Source organism: Peromyscus californicus, unplaced genomic scaffold (assembly GCF_007827085.1).
Source record: "Peromyscus californicus insignis strain IS unplaced genomic scaffold, ASM782708v3 Scaffold_13__1_contigs__length_99412109, whole genome shotgun sequence".
In the NCBI taxonomy this organism is placed as follows: domain Eukaryota; kingdom Metazoa; phylum Chordata; class Mammalia; order Rodentia; family Cricetidae; genus Peromyscus; species Peromyscus californicus.
In genome coordinates, this window is record NW_026294424.1 from 67,100,070 (window position 1) to 67,122,566 (window position 22,497).

At 45.7% G+C, this 22,497-nt stretch overlaps 1 protein-coding gene across 5 annotated transcripts in view; it reads left to right on the plus strand.

The window, feature by feature from the left end:
• The window catches only part of Dcun1d4 (defective in cullin neddylation 1 domain containing 4), a 78,135-nt gene extending 57,331 nt beyond the window's left edge, over nt 1-20,804 (plus strand). For 4 of the 5 annotated variants that reach the window (XM_052735129.1, XM_052735127.1, XM_052735131.1 and 1 more), the window contains 4 exons: nt 3,143-3,251; nt 15,276-15,380; nt 17,312-17,414; nt 17,657-20,804. In XM_052735129.1, coding sequence (XP_052591089.1) covers nt 3,143-3,251; nt 15,276-15,380; nt 17,312-17,414; nt 17,657-17,712 — 373 coding nt within the window. In that variant the 3' untranslated portion in view covers nt 17,713-20,804. The remainder of the gene's footprint in view (nt 1-3,142; nt 3,252-15,275; nt 15,381-17,311; nt 17,415-17,656) is intronic. The other variant, XM_052735128.1, reaches the window with a different exon arrangement.
• The last annotated feature ends 1,693 nt before the right edge of the window (nt 20,805-22,497 follow it).

Sequence of the window (22,497 nt, forward strand, 5' to 3'; positions counted from 1 at the left end):
CCCATAGTGGGAGGTACCTGTGTTGTTTGTAGAATGCAATATGAAACCTTTCCCAGGGGACCATGGGAGACTTAAAGGTCTGATCCTCCTCCTCCTCCTCCTCCTTTCTCTCCATGCCGTTCCATCTGTTTATCTTCTCAGCCACAGTGTGTTCTAGCTTTAGGACTTGCCATGTTCTGTTTGCCACTGGTCCTTTGCACATGCTGTTCCTGGCATCTGGAGGACCTTCCTACTTCTCCAAAACACTTGTCTAGGTCTTGGGTATTTCTCAGCTTTCATGTTAGTCCCTTGAAGAAACTTTTTTCTCACTTCTAAAATAATCTAATTTTAATCTTTTATTTTTCAACATCAGGAAGAAGAAGTACAGGGCATTCTAGATGGTTCTGTTCTTGAACAATAAATACTCTAGTTTAGGGATTCTAGACAGTTTATTTTAATAGAGAGATACAGGACTTGCTTGTATTTGTACTTGGCCACCAAAAAGGAGCTTTTGCAGATTTTACTAAAAACAAAGTAGTGTGCTATATTTTGAACCATATTTTAGTTTATACAATAAGCACTCGTTTGATATAATAGATTATATATTATCTATTCTAGCAAATAAATGAAAGCTCTGCAGAGAAACACAAGGAGCCACACTCAGCCACGACCAGCTTTAATGTTGCTGGAGAAAGTGAGTTGGAGTGTGTAGGCACATGGGTAACTGCATGTAGAGGTCTATTCTGGATGGTCAGGAGAATGAGCTGTGGTAGCCATTCTTTTGGTTTAGAATGAGAGAGCTTATTACCTATATCATAGGAAATGAAAGTAAAAGAAGAAATATATAGTTAAGCAACAGACATCAGCAAATTGAGTGTGCAAACCATCCATTGGACTTGACTGGGGAAACCCTTTTAAAGCAGCCTGTGGAATTCCTGATAGACAGACTGCAAGGCAGGGGAGAGTCCCCTGGGTCTTGCAGCAATCTGGCAGGATTGGCTGGGAAGCTCCACTAAGGCATCAGCTAGAGTTCCTGGCAGCTAGTGGTCTAGGCAGAACAGTGTCCCCCTCCGGGGGCCTTCCAAGTAAAAGAACAAATAGAGACATCATCAGATCTGTTGCTCGTCACATCTGCTGGAAACAGACTGGAGAAGTTGAGGCAGTCAGCTGGGGTCACCCCTCCCCCTTGTAGCTTCTCTCCCTCACCACCTCCTTTCACTCGCTTTAGATACCTTTATATTATAGGGTAAACGGTATAGGGTAACCCCTGTCAGAAGGAAATGCTTTGCCTTCAAGCAGCTTTTAAGGGCACCTTGGTTTTTATACTTGGGATGTTCTGTTGTTCTCCTTAATCCCTGTCACATTTGGGGGTGGGCAGCCCATCCCCTGACAGGCATGACATGTGTGTTTGACATGTGTGTTTGAGTGGGGGCTGAGCTGGGACCGGAGGACAGTCAGCCCCTCTTCCAGAGTCAGCTTCTCACTGAGTTCAAACAGCACAGGACAGTTCACCAATATAACACGTTACAGGTCAGAGGAGTCCATCCTTGGTACTGTTAAGTGAGTTCTGGAGCTAGAACTTGGGTCACCAGACTTGTGCAACAAGTGGTCCACCACTCCCCTACCCCCCCACCCCCACCCCGCCAGTCATCTTGTTGGCCTGGTTCTTCTCTTTAAGCCTTACATGTTGTAACCTGAAAGTTAATTTGTAAAAATAACTCATTAGGGCGCTTCCTTATCAAAAGTAAACACTGTCGCTTGCTGGTAAAGCCACATTGTCATCGTCAGGGCTTCCTGGAGAGACAGCTGGTTTCGAGTCTGGGGCGGAGAAAGAACAAAATGGGGGCCAGAACGTTCTGTGCTGGAGAGCGAGGAAAGAAACGCTCGGAGATTGGTGGGGACCTGTCAGAAGGAGGCAGACCGGTTCAAGGACCCAGTGCCCAAACTGGGACAGTTGTGCATTGCAGAGAATAAAGACAGCAGCAGCTGGAACGTGCTGAATTAAAAGAAACAGTCTGCTGTGTCCACAGAGAGGGTGGTGGTGTCCAGAGTGCCTCAAAAACTGCTGCGCATGGATGAGTCGGGGTGTTGAGTGGCGTGTGCTGCACTGGGGGAGCCATGTGAGATGACAGAGGCTGGGTAGAACACAGGGGTGGCGCTTGGAGTGGCTGCCCTCCCCCCAGCAGAAGGCATGAGGGCTCCCACTGACAGACCTGCATGTCACTGTGTCACTACACTGGTACGGCTGACCTGCGGGTTGATTTACAGCCTACTTCTGGGGATGTTGAGGCATCAGGAAACAGCGAGTTGAAAAAGACTGATGAACTGGGTAGTCACAGTCTTGAGGTGTCATCACACAGGCCATTTGTATTTCAAAGCTAGGAAAGTACTTTTAAATGGACACCCTGGTGCTGGGGAGAAGGCTCAGTTGATTTGCTGCCTGTAGCATTAGGAAGGTCTGAGTTTGATCCTCAGACCCCATATAAAAAGCCAGGCATAGTGACATGCACTTGTAAATCCCAGCACGAGGGACATAAAGACCCTGGGGGCTCACTGGCCAGCCATTCTAGCTTACTCAGTAGATTGCCATTGAGAGACCCTGTCTCAAAAAAACAAGCTGGGCAGCACTGAGAAATGGCGCCTGAAGCTGATCTCTGGCCCGCATGTGCACATACACATACATGAACATACAAATAAACAGTAAGTGGAGAATCTGGTGCGTACCCCTCCCCCCAGCCATACAGATTAATTTCAGCAATAGGGAACAGCTTGATGTGGCAGGCCTCCTGGTGGTATTCCCTGAAGGACATGAGGATACAATGCCATGTTCCCATCAGCTATGTGCTTGCTAGCTGAGAAACATTGGCAGGACACCGAGATAGCGTGAGGATTGATGGGAAGTGTCATTGAAGCTTTCAGGTGGCACATGCATGTGAGAGGAGCATAAATGTGATGTGTAGGGGTGTGTGTGAGTGTGTGCTTGGTTGCTGTGTATCTGCTTTTGTATGCCTTTATCGTTTATTAAAAAGTGCAGAAAGCGGCTGGTCATGATGGACACAGTCCAACTTCTGGCTTTTGATTCTTTTGGTTTTATGCTGCTCCAGTTTAAACAAACCAACCAACACCCACTCAGGTTGTAATTTACCTTTATTCTGTTTCCTAGATGTGACACAACAGAAAAACTCAGAGCGACTTTGGATTACTTAAGATCATTATTAAACGACACAACAAACTTTAAGCTCATTTACAGATACGCCTTTGACTTTGCACGGGTGAGTTCTCTGAGCTGTCCAGATGCCCCCCTCCACCCTTGTTTATTGCCTTTGGAGACTTGCTTTTTATACCAGAGCAGGGACCTTGAAAAGTTACTCCCAGGGCACGAGCTAGTGTTTCTAATGCTTGAAATACTGGTTCTGGGCAAAGGTGTATGTTAGCTAAAGCTGCAGTGGCTGCCATTCCCCAGCTCCTGTGACTGGCTTAGGAGTAAGTTGTAGAGGAGCAAGTGATGTCCATTCTCACACAAGAGACCTTCACCCCTCCAGGGACTGGAGTACTGATCGTACCTAGTCCAGTCTCACTTGGAAACTGCTACTGTATTTGGAAAGAATGTGAACTCAAACCAAGGCTGATTTCCTGTTGGTTGCTTTAGCGATTCAAGTCCAAGTTTGTGACAGGGATTCCCTGGGGGTGATTGAAAGCCTGCTCTCCTTAGGTGCAGAATTCCAAAGGACTAGTTGATGGTGTGTTCCTGGAGACCCGGCCACAGCCCTTGTAATTATGTTTTATTCCAGATTAGTGTTTTTCTCTGTGTTTGTATGTTTGTTGGGTTCAGGTGGCTAGACTTTGGTTGGTACATTTTTTAATATTTCTTATTTATTTATTTATTTATGTATTTATTTATGTAGAGGGAGGAATGATTCTTCCCTTCTCTGTCTTTATTCTTTGGTTCTATAAGTTTAGCACCAAAAATGTATTCCACGGTGAGTTATAATTCGTCGGCAGTGGTCCATTAGTAGTGCTATGTGGAGCCTTAATTCATGTCATACTGATGATTGCAATCTAATGAAGTCACTGTGTGCATGGAATCAACTGATGGTACAAATGAAGAGATGAGATGCGCATGTAATGTTTGATGGAATGGCATTCATGTGATTTATTTGGAGGTAGAGGCTAGGTACTTCCAGAATAGGTACTAGTTTCTAGGTTAAATAGTTCATTACATAATTTCCCCCCCTCTTTTGGGTTTTTGAGACAGGGTTTCTCTATGTAGCCTTGACTGCCCTGAACTTGCTCTGCCAGGCTAGCCTTGAACTCACAAAGATCCGCCTGCCTCTGCTTCTGGAGTGCTGGGATTAAAGGTGTGTGCCACCCCTGCCCGACTCCCCTGGATTTTTATCGTACATGTCGAGGTCTCTTCAGGCACATCCTAGCTTTCTGCCCCCAGATCAGCTCTTTCTGGCTTCCTGCTTAGGTGTCAGAATTCTCTTAGCTGCCCTCTGCTGTAGAGTCAGGTCTCATTTGCTTTTCCTGACTTCACCCATTCTGGATCTGTCACTGTGGCCCACCTTGCAGGAGCTCCCTGGGTCTCCTCTCTCTTGGTGCCTCCAGTCCACCTCCCACCACATTTACATTAGCATGTGCATCCTGATGTGGATGATGCAGTTGCCCCCGTGGCAGCCGGATGTTTTATCCTCTTCATACAGGAGGTGGGTCAGAGGGAAGTGGAATGTCATGTTGCTAACAGACAGTAGATCACACTGAAACAGAGGACTTAACAGAGGACTTGAATCTGTGGCTTCCTCCAGGTCCACATAATCATGTCCCCATCACCTCGTGATGTCTCTGTGGCTTGCTGGCCTGATGCCTGACCTTTCATCCTGTCCACTTTCTGCTTCTGCTTATGGTGGGCTGTTCCCTGGAGCCCTGTTTGCATGCCCATGTTTCTGTCCATCTCCAGGCCATGGACCCAGCCACTTGCAGCCTCCTGGGTCAGTGTGTCCTGCAGGATTTGTGCCACAGTCACTTACACAGCCCCAGGGAATACTTGGTGTGACATTGGGGTTTGGGGACAGGCTCTTCATGCTCCCGGTAGATTGAGGACTGTGAATTTTATGTGCGTTCAGTAGAGTTCTTTGCCTTTAAGGAACATCTCAATAGATACTGGTGAATGTTTCCTTTTTATATAACGATGAATAACAACTCATATTTTATCAGTTAATTACCAAAACTGTTCAGTTCAGCCTGAATATACACCAAGGTGAACTTGTTAACAAGCCTTTATTTTGTTTAGCTGTATCCTACAAGTTTTGGGAAGCTGCATCCTCACTTGCATTCAGTTAGGATATTTCTGGGTTCTGTTTAATGGGCTCTTGCTACATAGCCCAGCAACTCGTAACCTCCCGTCTCAGCCCTGCTCCCTTGGGATTTCTTTTTGACACAGTGATCATTTTGAAATACGTTGATAATTTTTCAGGTATTTGCGGTTCCCCAGCTAATCTTTGTCTTATGGATCCCCAGTTTAATTCTGTTGAGTAGAGAAGTGTATTGTCTGTCTGTTTAGGATGTGGTCCAGTATGTGGCCCTCTCTGACAGTGTTTGTCACACATGTCACTGTTGCCTGGTAACCACAGGGTCAGTTTGGTTGATGGTGTTCGGGTCCTCACGTCTTTGGGAATGTTGAATTCCTCATTTCTAACTCACTTTGTCACCTCGTCTCCCCCCTCCCCCATGTATTTTGGAGCTCTGATGTTAGGTTTAGACATATTGTTATGTCCTGCCTCCTGCATGAACTGATCACTTGGCTTTATGAAGTGTGCCTGTTCCTTAGTTTCAAACTTCCTCCATGAGGAATGCAGCCCATCCAGCGTTTCTTAGGTTATGATCTACATGGCATGCCAGTTCTTTCCCTTCCTTTAACCTGCTGGCATCTTTATATTGAGAGTGGTTTCTGAAAGATGATGTGCATGTGGGAGTGGCAGGGCATGTCTTAAAGATGCTGATGCTGGATCTGATGTGAATGTTACTAAAGTAACCCCCTGTCTGTCTGACCTGTCCTTCAAAGGAAAAAGAGTGTCATTGTTCTACCTCGTCCACTTTCCATGCCTCCTTTAGGACTGAGGTGGGGTTTTCTGTTTGCTGGGAGGCTCACTTCTCCCATGCTTTGTTACCCATATCTCTATTGTATTATTTCGCTGCTCACCCTGGGCCTTGCCTTAGTGCTTTAAAGGTTTGTGGTCTTCAGTGGTATACATATGTAAACGTGTGAGAACCTTGACAAAGATGCACTCTCATGCTACCTGCCATACTTGGTACATTTGACTCACACTGTGAGTCTTCCTGTCATTTTGCTTAAACAGGCAAGTATGTCTGCTGCAGGTACCCAGGTCGATGCTGCTTTCGAGTTCTTTCTTCTTATGCAGACCAGTCTTTAATACCATTTTCCTTTTGGCAAACAAAATTTCCTTAACAGTCCTTTCAGGACAGAGCTGCTGCTGCTGCTGCTGGTTTCATTGAGAATTTGGCTTGGCCTTCAGTTTTGCAATGATGCTTCTCCGGGTACAGACTTGGGGCTGACACTTTGCCCTCCCTGTGATGTCTTCCTGTCAGCTCCAGCTCTGTAGTGTCTGATGCCATTCCCATCTTTATTTTTTGAGCATAATGTCTGTTTACTGGAATAGTTTTTCTCTCTTGTTGGCTTTCCAGCAAGTAGACCATGCTGCTCCTGACATGACTCTCCTGGTTATTATTCTGATTGGGATTTGTTGGGCTTTTTTAATCTGTGGGTTCATAGTTTATATTAAACAGGAAAATCTTTTAGATGTTTAAATGTGTTTTATGTTCTGTCTCTTTCTTCAACTACAACATGTTTGTTATATTTCTTGTTACTGTTCCACAGGCCACAGATAGCGCATTCTGCTCATTTTAAAGTTTTATTGCTGTGTCTTTCATATTAATCTTTTCTTTTACATTGTCTGATCTCCTGTTAACATCTTTCATTGCAGAAACTTTCATTTCAGAAGTACCATTTTTTTTTTCTTTTTTGGTTTTTTTTTTTCAAGACAGGGTTTCTCTGTGTAGTTTTGGATCGCTCTGTAGATCATGCTGGCCTCGAACTCACAGAGATCCACCTGGCTCTGCCTCCCGAGTATTGGGACTAAAGGCGTGCGCCACCACTGCCCGACCATTTATTTTTTTAAATGCCTTCCATTTTTCTCTTCTCCGGGACTGTGTCCTTGTACCTCCTCAAACATCTAGAGTATGTTTATTAGAAATGCTTGACAACTTTGTTTCTTCCAGTGTCTTGGTTTCTGGATGCTGTGTTGGGCAAGGTCCTCTTAATTGTGGCTCTTGCTGTGGAGGTTAGCTACTGCCCCAGTACTTGCCTCAGAGCAAGTACTGTTCTGTGTTGGTTGCTGGGTGTGCCTTTCCTTGCCTCTCTCCTCGGAATCAGCGTGTGCTTTGAAAGGGTGGTCCAGAGCAGCCATTGTCCTCGGAATCAGCGTGTGCTTTGAAAGGGTGGTCCAGAGCAGCCGTTGTCCTGGCAGTGACTTGGGCCTTCTCAGTGCCTAGCGAGAGCTCTTCCCACGCTGGCTGTGGAAACACGCACACACCATCTTTAGGCATCTGCCAGCTCAGTTTCCACTTCGTAGTTCCTGTAGATCCTTCTGGAGACTGATGTGCACACCAAGAAGTATGTGGCCGTAGACTAGAGGAGACGGCTCTGGAGACTTCTCAGCTCCTTTTTCCTGTTTGGCCTCCAGTTGTTTTCTCCAACTCCGGAAACCCCTTGGGCTCCGATTGCCTTTCCCTTTCCTTCGCTGGGGCCTGGAAACCACCTCTCGGTGAAGGTGTGTGTAGGGCTTCTTCCCTGTTTCCTCCTGGGAGATTGCACTCTATTTTCAGAGAGGGAGAGCAGAGCAGGCACTTCCTATCTTCTTCCAGTTCCAGAAAACAACCAGGGTTGTTTCCAAGTGAAAGTAAAACCTGGTCTTGGTTGAAAGCAGAACACAAACTGCAGCAAGCTTTCTTGGACCACCAGCCCCCAAGTCATGACACGGATACTTCGTATCAGTTATGAGTGCTCGGCCTTAGCTTATGCTTGTTCCACTGGCTCTTATAACTTATTTTAACCTGTTTTTCTTTGTCTATGTTTTGCCTTGGGGCTTTTATCTTTCTTTGGCTCTGTATGTCCTAGTCTGTGTCTGCTGGCTGGCGGCTGCCTGCCTGGCCTCTCTTTCTCTCTCTCTTCCTCCTACTTATTCTCTCTGCCCACCAGCCCAGCCTATCCAGCCTCGCCCATTCCTCTACTGCCTAGCTCTTGGCTGTTCAGGTTTTATCAAACCAACTAGGTGCCTTAGGCAGGCAAGGTGAACTAGCAACACATCCTTATATAATTAAACAAATGCAGCATTAAAAAATGAACACATTTTTGCCTAGTTGAAGTAATATCTATTCCATAACAACAAACCTTCTTCTTCTACTGTCTTTTTTTCCCATTAGAAAAATAACTCCTAGGAGTAATAAGTTATAATTAACACAGCAGCTCTTTTTTTTATTGCAGTTTCAATGAAAAGTGAACTATTTGACAGTGTTAATATCTTAAATATTGAAAAACAACTGTACATTAAATATTCTGAGTGATACTTTAATATTCTAGAAAGAGACTATAATACAGTGGTTTTCAACCTGTGGGTTGCGACCTCTTTGGGGTTGTCAAGCAGCCCTTTCACAGGGCTTCTCTAAGGCCATTGGAAAACACAGGTATTTACATTATGATTCCTGCCGGGCGGTGGTGGTGCATGCCTTTAATCCCAGCACTCGGGAGGCAGAGGCAGGCGGATCTCTGTGAGTTCGAGGTTAGCCTGGGCTACCAAGTGAGTTCCAGGAAAGGCTCCAAAGCTGTACAGAGAAACCCTGTCTCGAAAAACCAAAAAAAAAAAAAAAAAAAAATTATGATTCATAATGGTAGCAAAATTACAGTTATGAAGTAGCAACAAAATAATTTTATGGCTGGGGATCTCCACAACATGAAAAACTGTATTAAAGGGCCGTAGGTTGAAAACCATTGCTATAATATAATATTAGAAAATGATAAAATGGCTCTTTTGACATCTCTTCACCAAAATTGGAGTCCTGGGGAATTACCATTTCTCTCTTTCCCCATTTCTCTCTCTTAAAACTGGCAGCAGATGGTGCTGAACAGAGAGCTCATTGGTTAAGAGCGCTTGTTCTTGCTCAGGACCTGGGTTTGGTTCCCAGCACCCACGTGACAGCTCACAACTACCTGTGACTCTAGTTCTGTGGGTTCTGATGCCCTCTTCTGTCCTCTGAGGGCACTTGCACACGTGTGGTGCACATACATACATGCATGCAAACACTAGTAGACATAAAATGTTTAAAAATAAAGTTAAAAATTTGTAGCCAATTAGAAATGAATCCAGGGGCTGGAGAGATGGCTCAGAGGTTAAGAGCACTGCTTGTTCTTCCAAAGGTCCTGAGTTCAATTCCCAGCAACCACATGGTGGCTCACAACCATCTGTAATGAGTTCTGGTGCCCTCTGCTGGCCTGCAGGGATATGTGCAGACAGAACACTGTATACATAATAAATAAATCTTTAAAAAAAAAAAAAAAAGAAATGAATCCAGCTGTAAGTCTGTATTATTTTCCTCTGATTCTCACTTTGCTGTAGTTCTGTAGATGTCATACAGTTGTGACACTTGAGAGGTCATGTAGCTTGAGTTTTCCTGCCTGGCCCACAGTCAGGACAATTCTCTCTCACCTGCCATTCCCACAGCCGCTCAGACCCGACCAAGTAAACACAGAGACTTATATTGGTTACAAACTGTATGGCTGTGGCAAGCTTCTTGCTAACTGTTCTTACAGCTTAAATTAATCCATTTCCATTAATCTATACCTTGCCACATGGCTCGTGGCTTACCGGCATCTTCACATGCTGTTTGTCATGGTGGCGGCTGGCAGTGTCTCTCTGACTCAGCCTTCCACTTCCCAGCTTTATTCTCCTCCTTGTCCCGCCTACACTTCCTGCCTAGCCAATGGCCAATCAGTGTTTTATTTATTGACTAATCAGCAACACATTTGCCATACAGAACATCCCATAGCAAGGTCACCTGGTCCCGTCTTGTCAGTCCCAGGTGATGAAATAGTGTCGGACGGGAGGGGCAGCTGAGAGCCTTTGCTCTGCCGGGCCTTTCCATAGAGCCACGCTGCCTTCCTTCGCTCAATTTTGTCACCATCCTCTGGGGTCTTAATAATTTATTCATTTTTATTTTTGTGCATTGGTGTTTTGCCTGCATGCAGAGGCCATGAGTTGGCAATGTGGCCAGCGTCCACCATCCACCAAGGCAGGGCTTCCTCCAGCAGGGCCTTCCTGTCCTGATGCAGACCAGCCATGGCCTCGAGAGAGGAGTATGGAGGCCAGGAGTTAAGAGGGGCCTGCTGGGGGTAATGGGGATGAACTGAGGTGGCACTCGGGAGGGAGCAGGGTCAGGTAGAGCTGGTATACCGAGAGAAGTAGGCCTTCAAGATGAGGGAGGCTAAAAGGAGCCAGCTGGCAGAAGGATGGATGATGTGGCCATGGGGAGTTGTTTTTTGTTGTTTGTTTGTTTGTTTTCCTCCTTGAAATAGGCCCTAGCATTTGAATGGAGGGTTTTTATGGAGGCGGAAGATACACAGATGTTTGAGGAAGGCTCCTGTAGTGAGTTAGTTGGATACCAGATCATACCTCTCTGGGCCGTGGTGTCTGCTCCTGTTCAACAGTAGCTGTCAGTTCCCGCCGCTCAGCAGCTCTGAGGACGTGCTTTGGGATGTTCACGAGTTTGCACACAGCCAGAATTACCTTCTCTGTCCAAAGACAACAGACTGGGAGTGATTGTAGATGCCGTGGGCTACACTAGGTCTTGTGCTCGACAGAATTCTTCCGGCACCTTACGCGGAATCAGCCGAGCACATGGGGATTTTGTTCTCTGGTCTCCACTCTGACTAACCAGGGTGTTTTCCTGGTTCCTGCCAACCCCAGCACAGACTGCGACAGACTGCGACAGCTGCCCCCGCCCCCGAGTTTTCCTTTGCACGTCACTGTAAATTGCAGTGAAGACAGAAGCCAGGTCTGGATGAGAGACAGGAGGGGATAACAGGACACTGTCGTCCACTCTCAGGTCCGTAACCCCGAGAACGGGTTAGTTTAGCTGTGGACTCTTCCGTGGACACACAGTTTGCTCAGCGGTTGCTTGTCCAGCCAGTTGGCTTGTGAATGTCTTTGTACTCCGAGCTCTCCTAGTGCTGCCCAGGGAAGTAGTGCAGGCTCAGTGAGGCGCTCAGGCCTGGGTCGGAGTGGACCTCTCTCTGAGTGAGGATCTCCAGGTTCTCCCGCCCCCAGCCACCCCTCGGCTTCCTAGTGCGAGAGGCTCGGAGATGAGAACGGTCTCTCTCCTGATCAAGGTTGCTGAGTTAAATGCGCGCGAATGTCAAGGTTGGAACGCGTTCTCATTCACAGAACGGAGGTGGCCGTGGGCCCTTCTCTGACACAGGTGTCAGGAAAGCGTCCTTGTTTGCTGAGAGCAGTGCTCACGATGGCAGGATCTGCTGGACAGACACAGTGGCAGAGAGGTGGGTAGTGCCTACTGGAGGCAAGTAGAGCTTCCTTACCTTGCAAACGTTGATCTGAGTCTTAATGTTGTTGGCTCAGTTCTAAGAGCATAGTTCTTCTTAGTTTTTTTTTTTTTCAATGAGAGGCTATTTCTCAGGTTTTATGACTTGTGTGTGTATGTGTGTATGTGTGTGTAAAACCATTTTTTTTTTAAAAACTGGGTTATCATATTTTCAAGTTTCATAAACTGAGCCACCGCACTGCAGATTTATTTAAGATCTTCTGAGCCCTGTTTTCAGCTTACATTATTTTTTTCGCTGAACTAAGATGGGCTGCTCCTCCCCCCAGGCCAGGACACACTGGGTTAATCTTTACTTCAGGCCTTTGATTTCATATGCCAATTTGTAACCTGGTTTCCACCACTCACCTTAGGAGTCATGGCTGCTTCTGTGGTTTTCTGAGTCCAATGAACCTCTTAAAAAACTGTGGACTCATTTTGTTGTTGTTGAAGATTTTATGTTTTCATTGTAAGTTTAATAACCCAAGGTTGTTCTTTTCCATGTAAATCCCAAGCCATCAAATCATGGAAACTGGTAAAAGGCAGCCTGGAGCATTTAGGGGACTCCGACAATGCAGTGTGGACCCAGAAAGCTTCCGAGGCTCGTTTTTGTGACATTGGAGTTACTTTACTTCCTTGAGATTATTTGTTTCCATTTTTGCTATATCCTTTGTGCCACTTGAGAAAAAAATAATTATTACACCTTACAAGAGGGTCTGCCCAGGGATGCTGTAACATAATCAAAGGCACTGAAACAATCTGACCTCAACAAAACCTGATTACTCCTCAGCATTGGTCATCAGTCTTTGGCCTCTGGAGGGCGCTCCTTCCAGGCAGCAGACCATCTTGGACCAAGGTCCTGAGGTTGAGGGCTACTGGAGAGCCTGGTGCTGTGCTGCTGCTGCATTAATTGTCTAAAGAAGACAGGATCCTGTAGAATGGGGGTGTGTGCAGGGGCATTCAGACCTGCTGCTACCTTTCTGTTACTTGAAAAATGACACCGAATTATTCTCTTTGTATTAGGAAGTTAGCGTTTACAAAGTCTTTGGGTCTGGAGGCAGGTGGGGAGAGAGAAGAGTGTGTTTCCTTCTTCAGCCCTCCTATTATGCCTCCTGGGGTGTGATTTTGGGCCATCTCGGGGCGGGGATGGGGTGGGGTGGGGTGGTGGGTATGTCAGCTTCTATTCTGACCTATTGGGCTGCCTCTGCTTCTCTGTGTTCAGGAGCAGCAGCTCCCAGACCCGTGGGTACTGCACTACTTTAATTTCTTGCAAAGAGTTCTTGGATGTCTCTGCTATGTACCTGGAATCTGAAAGGTGATTTTAAAAAAGGAAAAGAAAAATAAAAAAGGCCTGTTTAAGTTGCTGGCTGCCTGGTGGCATCCTGTCAGAACCATTTCCTTTGAATCAGGAGCTCCCTCACAGAGCGTGACTGCAGGGGTCGTTGTTGTCAGAGGACCCAGGAATGTCTCTGTTTCAGTGCATGAGAAGACTGTGGCCTTCTCCACCATGGTGCTCCCAGAACTTTTGGGTGTTTACCATTTTGGTCATTGCCTTTGGCCACAAGACCGCCTTGCGCACTGTTAAGTTGTCAGTAGGGAGCGCGTCCATCATCCATCCCTCTCTTATTTGCGAGGCAGAAGCAGGTGTTAGAGATTGGGAGCTGCTGGCTGCATCCTGCCGAGCAGGGGTGGGGAGGAGCTGTTCAGCTGTCTTCATGGGAGTCTCACGCCTCCCTTCGCCTCTCTTCGATCCTGTTCTGGCATGACCGCCCAACACATGCAGCGAAAGAAACCTTTCCTGAGCACCCGTTTGTCAGACGGCTGCAATGTTGCAGGATCTGCCCAGGTCTTCTGTACCTTTTTATTTTTGTCACGGTAGTACATGTCCAGTACGACGACGCGGCTATTGATAACGAGAGAAGGCACAAGGTATTTCAAGACCAGATGAGACATTTGGGGGCTAAGGAATGGTTATAAACAGGGCACGTTTTAGAGTGCCAGTGTGGTCAACAAGTGCTGAACGCGCTTTTGCCGAATGGACTTTGGCTACATCTTGTGGTCCCAACTGTGTTTCTCAGTAGCTTATTTTTCTTGCGGCTTGCTTCATGGCATGGTGTTGCTGTCCGCCACACCCACTTTTCAGGCGAAGTGATGTTTTATATGCACTTTCCCAATGCATCACAAAAGCAGAAATACAGCCCGCCTACCAGGGTTGATGAAAGCCTGTCAATCGTTAGATCACCTCTGCTGTCTTCTTCCCTGGGCAGAGTTAATGCCTGCCGAGACGTGATGGGGTCATCTGCTTGGCCAAAGGGTAGCCAGAGAACATTGTGGAAAGGAGCAGCCACCCTCAGGTTCAGAGAACTGTGCAACCGGGCTGCCTTCCTCCACACCAGGCTTGAGCTGTGAAGCCGTCAACAGGGAAGGGTGGTGCTGTGCCGTTTGACCCGGCTTGTTCACGAGCAGCTGTTGTCCTTAGCGACAGTGACCAGGAGCCCTCTTGAATGTCTTTCCTAAGTGGCAAGTTCTTCTGCCTTCTTTTCCCTTGATAGCTTGTTGAGTGGGTCTCACATTGCTGTTTGACGTTACGTCCTCTGAAGATCAGTGGCACGGGGAGAAAGTTCACCACGTACTGAACTGCCCTCCACTGTCGGAGGGGCACGTGACCAAGGGGGGGAGGTGTCGAAGCATGGTTCTTTTAATGTGGTGAGGTGGACACTGGTGTTCTACTGCAGTGGGATGGCCAAGCTCCCTTTTATAGAAAAGTTCCCTTGCAGATTTCCAGTCTAGTTCATGGGCCACATGAAGGAGCGTTGTAGATATGTGAGATCGTCCCCTGTGTTCGAGAACACGTTTAACCCCTGTCAGAACTGACTGCTTAAGTTTTAGAATGGAAATGTGTAAGAAAAATACGATGAGAAGGAGAGTCTTTAATTACAAATAAAAGGGGAATAAGCTTACTTTGTGTATGCGTACATTCTGTTTTCTAGTTCCCCATAGTCACTAGCCACTGCTAGGAATCACCTGCGACACATGCTAGGTAAGGTCTACAGAGATAGAGACCCTGTTTCCCTAGAGCAGGTGGATGAGCATGTCTTCTGATTGGGAGAGATGCTCCAGGGCTCCAACCCTTCCTAGGAGCTGAATTTAGTTCCAATATATTTAGGTAGAAGAAAAATATTTACCACATGAAATAAAGCTGTTGGAAAAATGAGTCTCTGAGGAAACCCATTTCTAAGCACTGGAAAGCAAACCACTTGAACGCCGCTGAGTTCATCTAAGGGCTTTTGGATCAGCTGTTATAATTCTGGTAATTATCATAATGTAAAGCAAGCAGGTTATGGATTTTATTTGCCTAGGAAATGATTGTAGATACTACTACATTAATGGATTTGGCATTAGGGTAAACTTATTCACATCAGACTTTCTCAAAATAAATTTCTATATACACTCAAATGTCAGGCTTTCCCTTGTGTTTGGTTCCCTTCCTTAGTCCCCTTCAGGGTTTTATGATGTGTAATAAACGAGCTGTTTGTTTACAAATTTACTGCTGAAGTGAAATACATGTTTGGATTATTAGAGTTTGTGATTGAGAAGCATCTGGCTTACCCTTGTTTTTATTTGTTAAACAGGAAAAGGACCAGCGCAGCCTAGACATAAACACTGCCAAGTGCATGTTGGGACTGTTATTAGGAAAAATCTGGCCCCTTTTTCCAGTCTTTCACCAATTCTTAGAGGTACCAAATTACTCCTTTATGTAATGTATGTTTGCTTGCTTAGAACTACCACATATTTTATCTAACCATTTTATGTGATTTTTTTTTCTTTGTCATAGCTTTCTGATCATAGGAATTATGGTTCCCTGATTGCTGTCAGTCAGCAGCTGCATGTCTTGGGGTGCGTCCCTGGGTGCGTGTGTGAGTGCATACAGGCATGAAGGTGTGTGCGTCTGAACAGCCAAGAGCTCCCTCTGCCCTCTCTGCCCCATGTAGAGACTCCACTGCTGTTAGACTCCCAGCTCTTGGTAACAGTAGAAATCAAGATTTACTCTTTCAGGTGAATTTCCAGTTTTAAGCCAACGTTAAATATCAGCCACCTGCCTCTCACTAAAATGAGTTTATGATTGTTCTTAACCACTTTCATCTCCAAGTACCTTGCTGAGTGCGTGGACAGCCGTGAGCACTGGGTTAGGCCAGTGGACAGTGTCTCCTTCGGTTTAAACGTGCTTAGCCAGGTGGCAGAAACAGCCAGCATTTCCTTACATGGCTGCTGTTTGCTCTCACAGTGCTCCAACATCCTGAGCTGCCAGTGATTAGCTATGGGTTTTGTTGACATGTCCTTTGGCAGAAGCTGGAGGAAGCAGAGAAGTGAATTTGAATTGCTTGGGCTGTCTCTCACATGTGGCATCTGCCTTCGTCTTCCTCCTCCTCCTCCTCAAGCTCTTTGCTTTCAAGGATGAGCGTAGGATCTTTGAGAAAATCCCGTGTCTTGCCCAATTCCAACTCCCACTTGAAATAATCCTTCTTTACAACTTGCTTTAAGTAGTGGTCCAGAAACCTGAGCAATTGATGTAATTTGTGAAGATTGTTGCTAGAAACCACTTGTAACTACTCACTGGGACCCTATAAGAAAGCTAGTAAAAGGCTGCTCATTAATAGAAGTACACGTTGACTCGATGGTCTGCTCTACCTGCGATCTGCCCCAGCTTCTCTGTCCGGGATGTGAGATAAACCCTCACTGTCGGGACAGGAGTAGAAAGGGGTTCTTGTCTGCAGTGGGTCTAACAGGATTTGGACCTTCAGGTGAAGGGTCCTTTGGTTAAAAGATGTGGCTGTAAGTCTGACATTGCTCAGTCCCAGGAACCTGACTGGCTGTTGTGAAACTGGTCTTCACTTTCTTGCTTTGGAAGTTGAAGTCTGTGCTCTGCTCTTAACTGAGTTTGTGATTTTCCTTTTAAAAGGCGGTAGCAGCCCTTTCATCCCAGCCTATGTCTTGCCTACATCCTCAATACCATCGGCTTGACACTTTGCCCTTTTGAAAAGATTTATATTATTTTACTAGTTTTGATTTATTTTTTTTTCCGTAAGGATTTTTAGAACGTTAGCTCTAGATTTTGCATTTAAATCTCTAGGATACTGTGTTAATCTACCTGTAGCAGATTTCTTGTTTAAGAGTGGTCGAGCAACCGCTTGTCGACTCTCCAAGTTTCTTCTCCGCTGAGAGTCATGAGGAGCTCCCAGCTCTGAGCCACTGGCAGCATTTACGTAGCTCCCAGCAAGTGACTGCCTGATGCATGTGTGCGCTTCAAGCAAGCAGCTTGGCAGTGAGCAGTGCTGTTGTGTTGGTTGTTAATGGTACCTACTCATCTAGCACTTCCTTTGTGCCAAGGACTGGAGGAAGTGCTTTATAGAGACTATGGAGTCTCCTCATTCATTTCATCTTTGCAGCGCTGCTGTGAAGGAGGTACTGCTAGTTTAGGTGTGTTCTCCCGATGATACTGCAGTGAAAAATGGTCATTTAAGCCCTCCTCCTGCTCTGTCTCACCATTTCCTAGCCTGGTTCTTCAGCTGCGTTAACCCTACATGAGCTTTCTCAGGTTGCTTCATAGAGAAACTGAAACCATCCCATGTTCATTTTGTGTCATTAACCATATCACTTTCCCCCTCAGCAATCAAAATATAAAGTGATCAACAAAGATCAATGGTGCAATGTGCTAGAGTTCAGCAGAACCATTAGTCTGGACCTCAGCAACTATGATGAAGATGGAGCGTGTGAGTACTGGGTGCTGGGTGATCCCTCGCAGACTTGGTACATTGCACATCATCCTCCCTGGGAAGAGCCTCCAAGTCACGTGTTTCCTTTTACCCCTCTCTTCTCCCCTCCACCTCCCTCTCATCCTCCCTCTCCCCTCCCTCCCTTCCAATTGACCCTAGCGCTCCACGCATGCTCGGTGAGTGCTGTCCGTCCACAATATCTCCAGCCCTCACATTGTTTGTTCTCTCTGTCTCTCCAGGGCCAGTTTTGTTGGACGAGTTTGTGGAATGGTATAAAGACAAACAGATGTCCTAGGACTTTATGCATAGCAGCGAGAGAGTCACTGTTACCACGGTTCCGTCACCCATTAGCCATAAACTGCTGTTTGTATGAAGCGCATGCTGCTTTTCTTGCCCTGTCTGCCTCCCGCGGGAGTGTTTTGGTGTTTGCTATTGAATGGGCTCTGCTTGCTGTGTAGCATTGTTCTCTTGGAGGCTGCTCTGCAGTCCCTTTTCACACTACAGATCCTCGGTGGATTAGCCAACGTCCTCACTGTGATTACGTGTACATTGCTGTTTCAATTTTGTATATGTGTATAAAATGAAAAGCTTCACCTAGAGATTATTTCTGCAAAAATGTATTGTAAAAATAATTTTGTGGCATATTTCTAGTCCCTTTTTTTCCCCCCAAATGAACCAATTATACTTTATTTGGTTTCAAATGTAGCATTTTAGAAAATGTTATAACTGTCCCCACGAGCAAATATTGCCAGAATTAACCTCATTGCTAGAGAGGCCAACTTCTGGAAGAAGTAGGAGTCATGGCTTACAGTGGCATATGCCAAATATGACTTGGTTTCCTTGACAACTTTGGTGTTTTAAAGTGATAAAAAGATATAACTCTTTGAGCACACAGACATATAACATGCTACCAAGCATTCCTAACACAAAGGTATAGGTTTATGGTTTTTTTCATTACTTTTTTCTCAATGTTAATGCTGTTGGTAGTTTGACCATAGTTTCAAGTGAACCAATTAAGATTGCTCCTTCTTTGAAATTGAAGCTTAAGTTTCCATAAACCTTTCCCTGCCTCCCCTTTGTGTTCCTCTGGCAGTGTTCGGTCTGCTGAAGCCCCCGGGCCGCTGTCAGGGAAATGGCCTTTGCCACGCCCATGAGCCTACTGGTGTGCTGGAGTTTTTCAGTTACTCTTTCACGGTATCTGTAATCTCCCAGGGTTGTTTTTTGTTCTTGTTGTTTTGTTTTCTGTCTTTGTTTCTTCTGTGCTAGGCATTTCCTGGCATCATGTCCATTGCAGGCAGTGGACCCAAACCACCAGCATTGAGCTAACCCCGTTCACATGGGGACCTTTCCCAGAGGGGCCACTTGTCATTCCGAGTCACGTGTTCAGAAGGGTGATAGCCATTATGTGGATAAGAAGACCAGAGCAAACCCACTGGTGTTTCTAGGTTATGTCTTGTTTTTTAAATTCTTATTTGTTTGCCTTGCCCCTCTTGAGGAAGTGTATAGTTAACAGGTTTTTCCCAATTATTTGGTGCTATGACTCACGCAGTCCCTAAAGTTTGTGAAAACACATCTAAAGATTGAACCCAGTAAAGAGCTCATGGCTTGTTTGCCGGGTGAATGGTGTAGTGGGGTAAGATCTGTGCCTGCCCAGGCAGGTGAGGACTGGAAGATGTCGAGATGATTGGCCAAAAAAAAAAAAAGTCTTCTGCATTAAATGTGAACCTTCTAATGGCGTGAAATGAGCAAAGCACACAGACCATGCTCCCCTTGACCACACTGTTCTACAGTTTCTTTTCAAAGTGTTGCGGCTCTCATATTATTTTTTTTCCCTGATTGAACCACCAAAGACAGAAATGTTGTATGTATATATCGTGTGCGTGCATATACAAAATCATGGTGTGGTAGAATGCAACTACTTGCCTTATTCTACCAAATGATGAGGTTTGGTTTGCTGTGAAATAAACCAGAAGTTTAAAACAACAACAACTCAATATTGCTGTAGCATACTTAACCATCCCTTGTCTGTAGTGTCACTTACAGATTAATATCTGAACACAATGGAAGTCTCCTGGGAAACCACAGCTGTTGAGACTGCTATGTGACGGGGGCACCAGTGCATGAGGGTGCGTGACAGTGGGGACTGGCCAAAGGCAGGCGCAGCCCTGTGGAGGATGATTCCTTTTCAGGTGTACCCAAGGTTCAAGAATCGTTCTTGACTTGGATCAACTGTTGATTGCCTCAAAATGCAAAGATGGATCCTAGATGGAATTATTTTCAGTGTTGTGTGAGAATCTGGAGAATGTTTTAAACACTAAGCACAGCGAAGCTGGGTGTAAAGGGTTGTTACCAGGGTGAGAAATCACGTTCCATCCACAGTGAACATTTTGAGGATAGAGACTCAAGTAACAACCCTCATGATGTTCGTACGTACGGTATGGAAGTCAGCATTCCGGAGGGATAATCAATATTTAGAACTCCAAATGATCTCTCAACTGCCTTGAGAACTAAACCGCTGTGACTGCTGCTCGCCCTTGGTTTTCTCGACTTTGCGGAGCTGTTTTTCTGGGGAGTCAGACCAAGTCATAAGACACCTTTTCTTGAAGAGTTGCCAAGTTACGCGAGTTGAATGATCACCAAGAGCACTTACGGCCAGCGTTGGAAGAAGTTGGGGCCTTCGGGTCTCCGGTACCGGAGCTCCATCCGCCTTTCCTCCCTTCACTTGTGTTCCGGTATGTTGCAGCGCCCTCTCGCTAGGGAACGCGACGTTTATGCCGCACTAAGGAGAAGTCACCCGGCTAGATTTCCCAGGTACCCATGGTTAGCCTTAGGCGCGCCTCTTTTGAAGCATGAACTCTGAGTTCAGTATTTATAAGTCTAACTAGACAAACCTCTAGATTCTGGTCGAGCAGATTTCTGTTGCCTCTGAGTCTCCATCCTAACCGTACTTTTGAAGTCTATACAGAAAGCTTTAAGAGTTTAGTTTGTGCCATGGTTTTTATTTTTACAACTGCTAAAATACCTCTGTAAGCCTTATCCTTTATCCTTTCATAAGCTGTATAAAATTGTATAGAATTCATTGACCAACTGATAGGTTGGGTATCTGTAAATGAGACCAAAATGTGGGTTGCTTTTTTTTTTTTCATAAAAATAATTTCTATCGGGTGTTGCTGTGACACAAACAGTAGCCAGCCTCTAACTGTGAATGCCTTGTGTCGTCAGTATTTGCATTACATTCATAAAAGTGTGCAAGTCCTGTGACCCCCAGCTTAACTCAAACACTGTTATGCCACCTAACTTGGGCACAGCAAACCGGTTTAGGTTCTAATGGAATTGGTGTAAAATGATATCCCATCAATAAACAAATATTTGTGTTTGGTTTCAGAACTGAGTTTGGGTTCTTTGTTCTCTTGGTTTCTCTGCCCAAACCATTTTAGGGGGGCTTTAAAGTACTTTTTTTAAAAAAAATTTTAATCCATTTGCTTTCTCTCAACCTTTTCTATTAAAAAATTTTATAGGTCCAGAGGAAAAATGCAAGTGTGATACAACAAACATGTATATTCCTGTTCCTGAGACATATCTTATGGCATATCCTGTCCCACTCTGTGTGTGTGTGTATGTGAGAGAGAGGGGGAGAGAATTTTTAAGTTCTTAAATTTATTTTACATACCAACCACAGTTTCCTCTCCCTCCTTTCCTTCCATTCCCTCCCCCCACCTCCTTTCTGCCCCCCCCCATCCATTCCTCAGAAAGTTTAAGGACTCCCATGGAAGTCAACAAAGCATGGTACACCATGTTGAGGCAGGACCAAGCTCCTCCCCCTCCTGCTTCCAGGCCGAGCAAGCTGAGCAAGGCATCCCACCAGAGGAATAGGTTCCACAAAGCCAGCTCATGCACCAGGGACAGATCTTGGTCCCACTGCTAGGGGCCACCAACAGACCAAGCTACACAACTATCACCTACATGCAGAGGGCTTAGGTCGGTCCCATGCAGGCTCCGTGAGCTCCCATGAGCTTGGGTCAGCTGTCTCTGTGGCTTTCTCCATCATGATCTTGGGGACAGAGAGGGAGAGCAATGAAAGAGATATCTTGATAGAGGGGGCCATTATGGGTGCCAGGCAAACTCCCAGGAACCCACAAGGATGACCCCAGGTAAGAATCCTAGCAATAGTGGAGAGGGTGCCTGAACTGGCTGCCTCCTGTAATCAGATTGGTGACTATCCTAATTATCATGGAGAGCCTTCATCCAGTGACTGATGGAAGCAGATGCAGAGAGCCACAGCCAAGCACCAGGCCGAGCTCCTGGAGTCAATATGAAGAGAGGGAGGAGGGATTATACGGGGTGTGTGGGGGGTGGTTAGTCTATACAGTGGTGACACTATACAGTAATCACACTCGAGGATTTTAACAATGGTCATGTTACCTGATAGGCAGAGTTAAAATTTCCCCAAATTGTATCGATAGTGGTCTTTATAGGTACTTTATTTTCCATCCAAGGATAAGAATCGTATTTGACCTTTTGTTCCATGTTCCAGAGTCAGAGGCAGGGGTATCTCTGAGTATGAGGCCAGCCTGAAAAGGTATAGTGAGTTCCAGACCAGCCAGGGATATGTAGGGAGACCCTGTCTCAAAAAAAAAAGTATCCTGTCTCATTAGTTTCTTTTAATGAGAATGTTTCCACATAGACCATCTTCAATGTCTTGGCAAGAGCAATGGAAATACTCTGCCAAACTATGATGGTAGATCAATTGGCTACAGTCTATTGGTGTGTTTCTAAACATTGAATGCTAATATTAATGGGTATGGGGCAAGAGCTAGGCAGTGATGGCCCTTTTACTACCCCCAAGGGTACCATCCGGGTAAGCTGTTTGATACCAGCCTCCTTTCCACTCTGTCCTAGACTAGAATGTGAGCTGAGGACAGGCCCTTGATACAGCCTGGAGGACTAGAAAGTGTATGTGGAAGGAAGCAAGTCAGAGTTTGTAGTCTGGCAAAGCACTATCCGCACCGGAAATAATCCAGGAAGAGCTGGATGTAAAGAAAAGTCAAGAGGTGATAGCTTTTGGAGTCTCGTAAGCTTC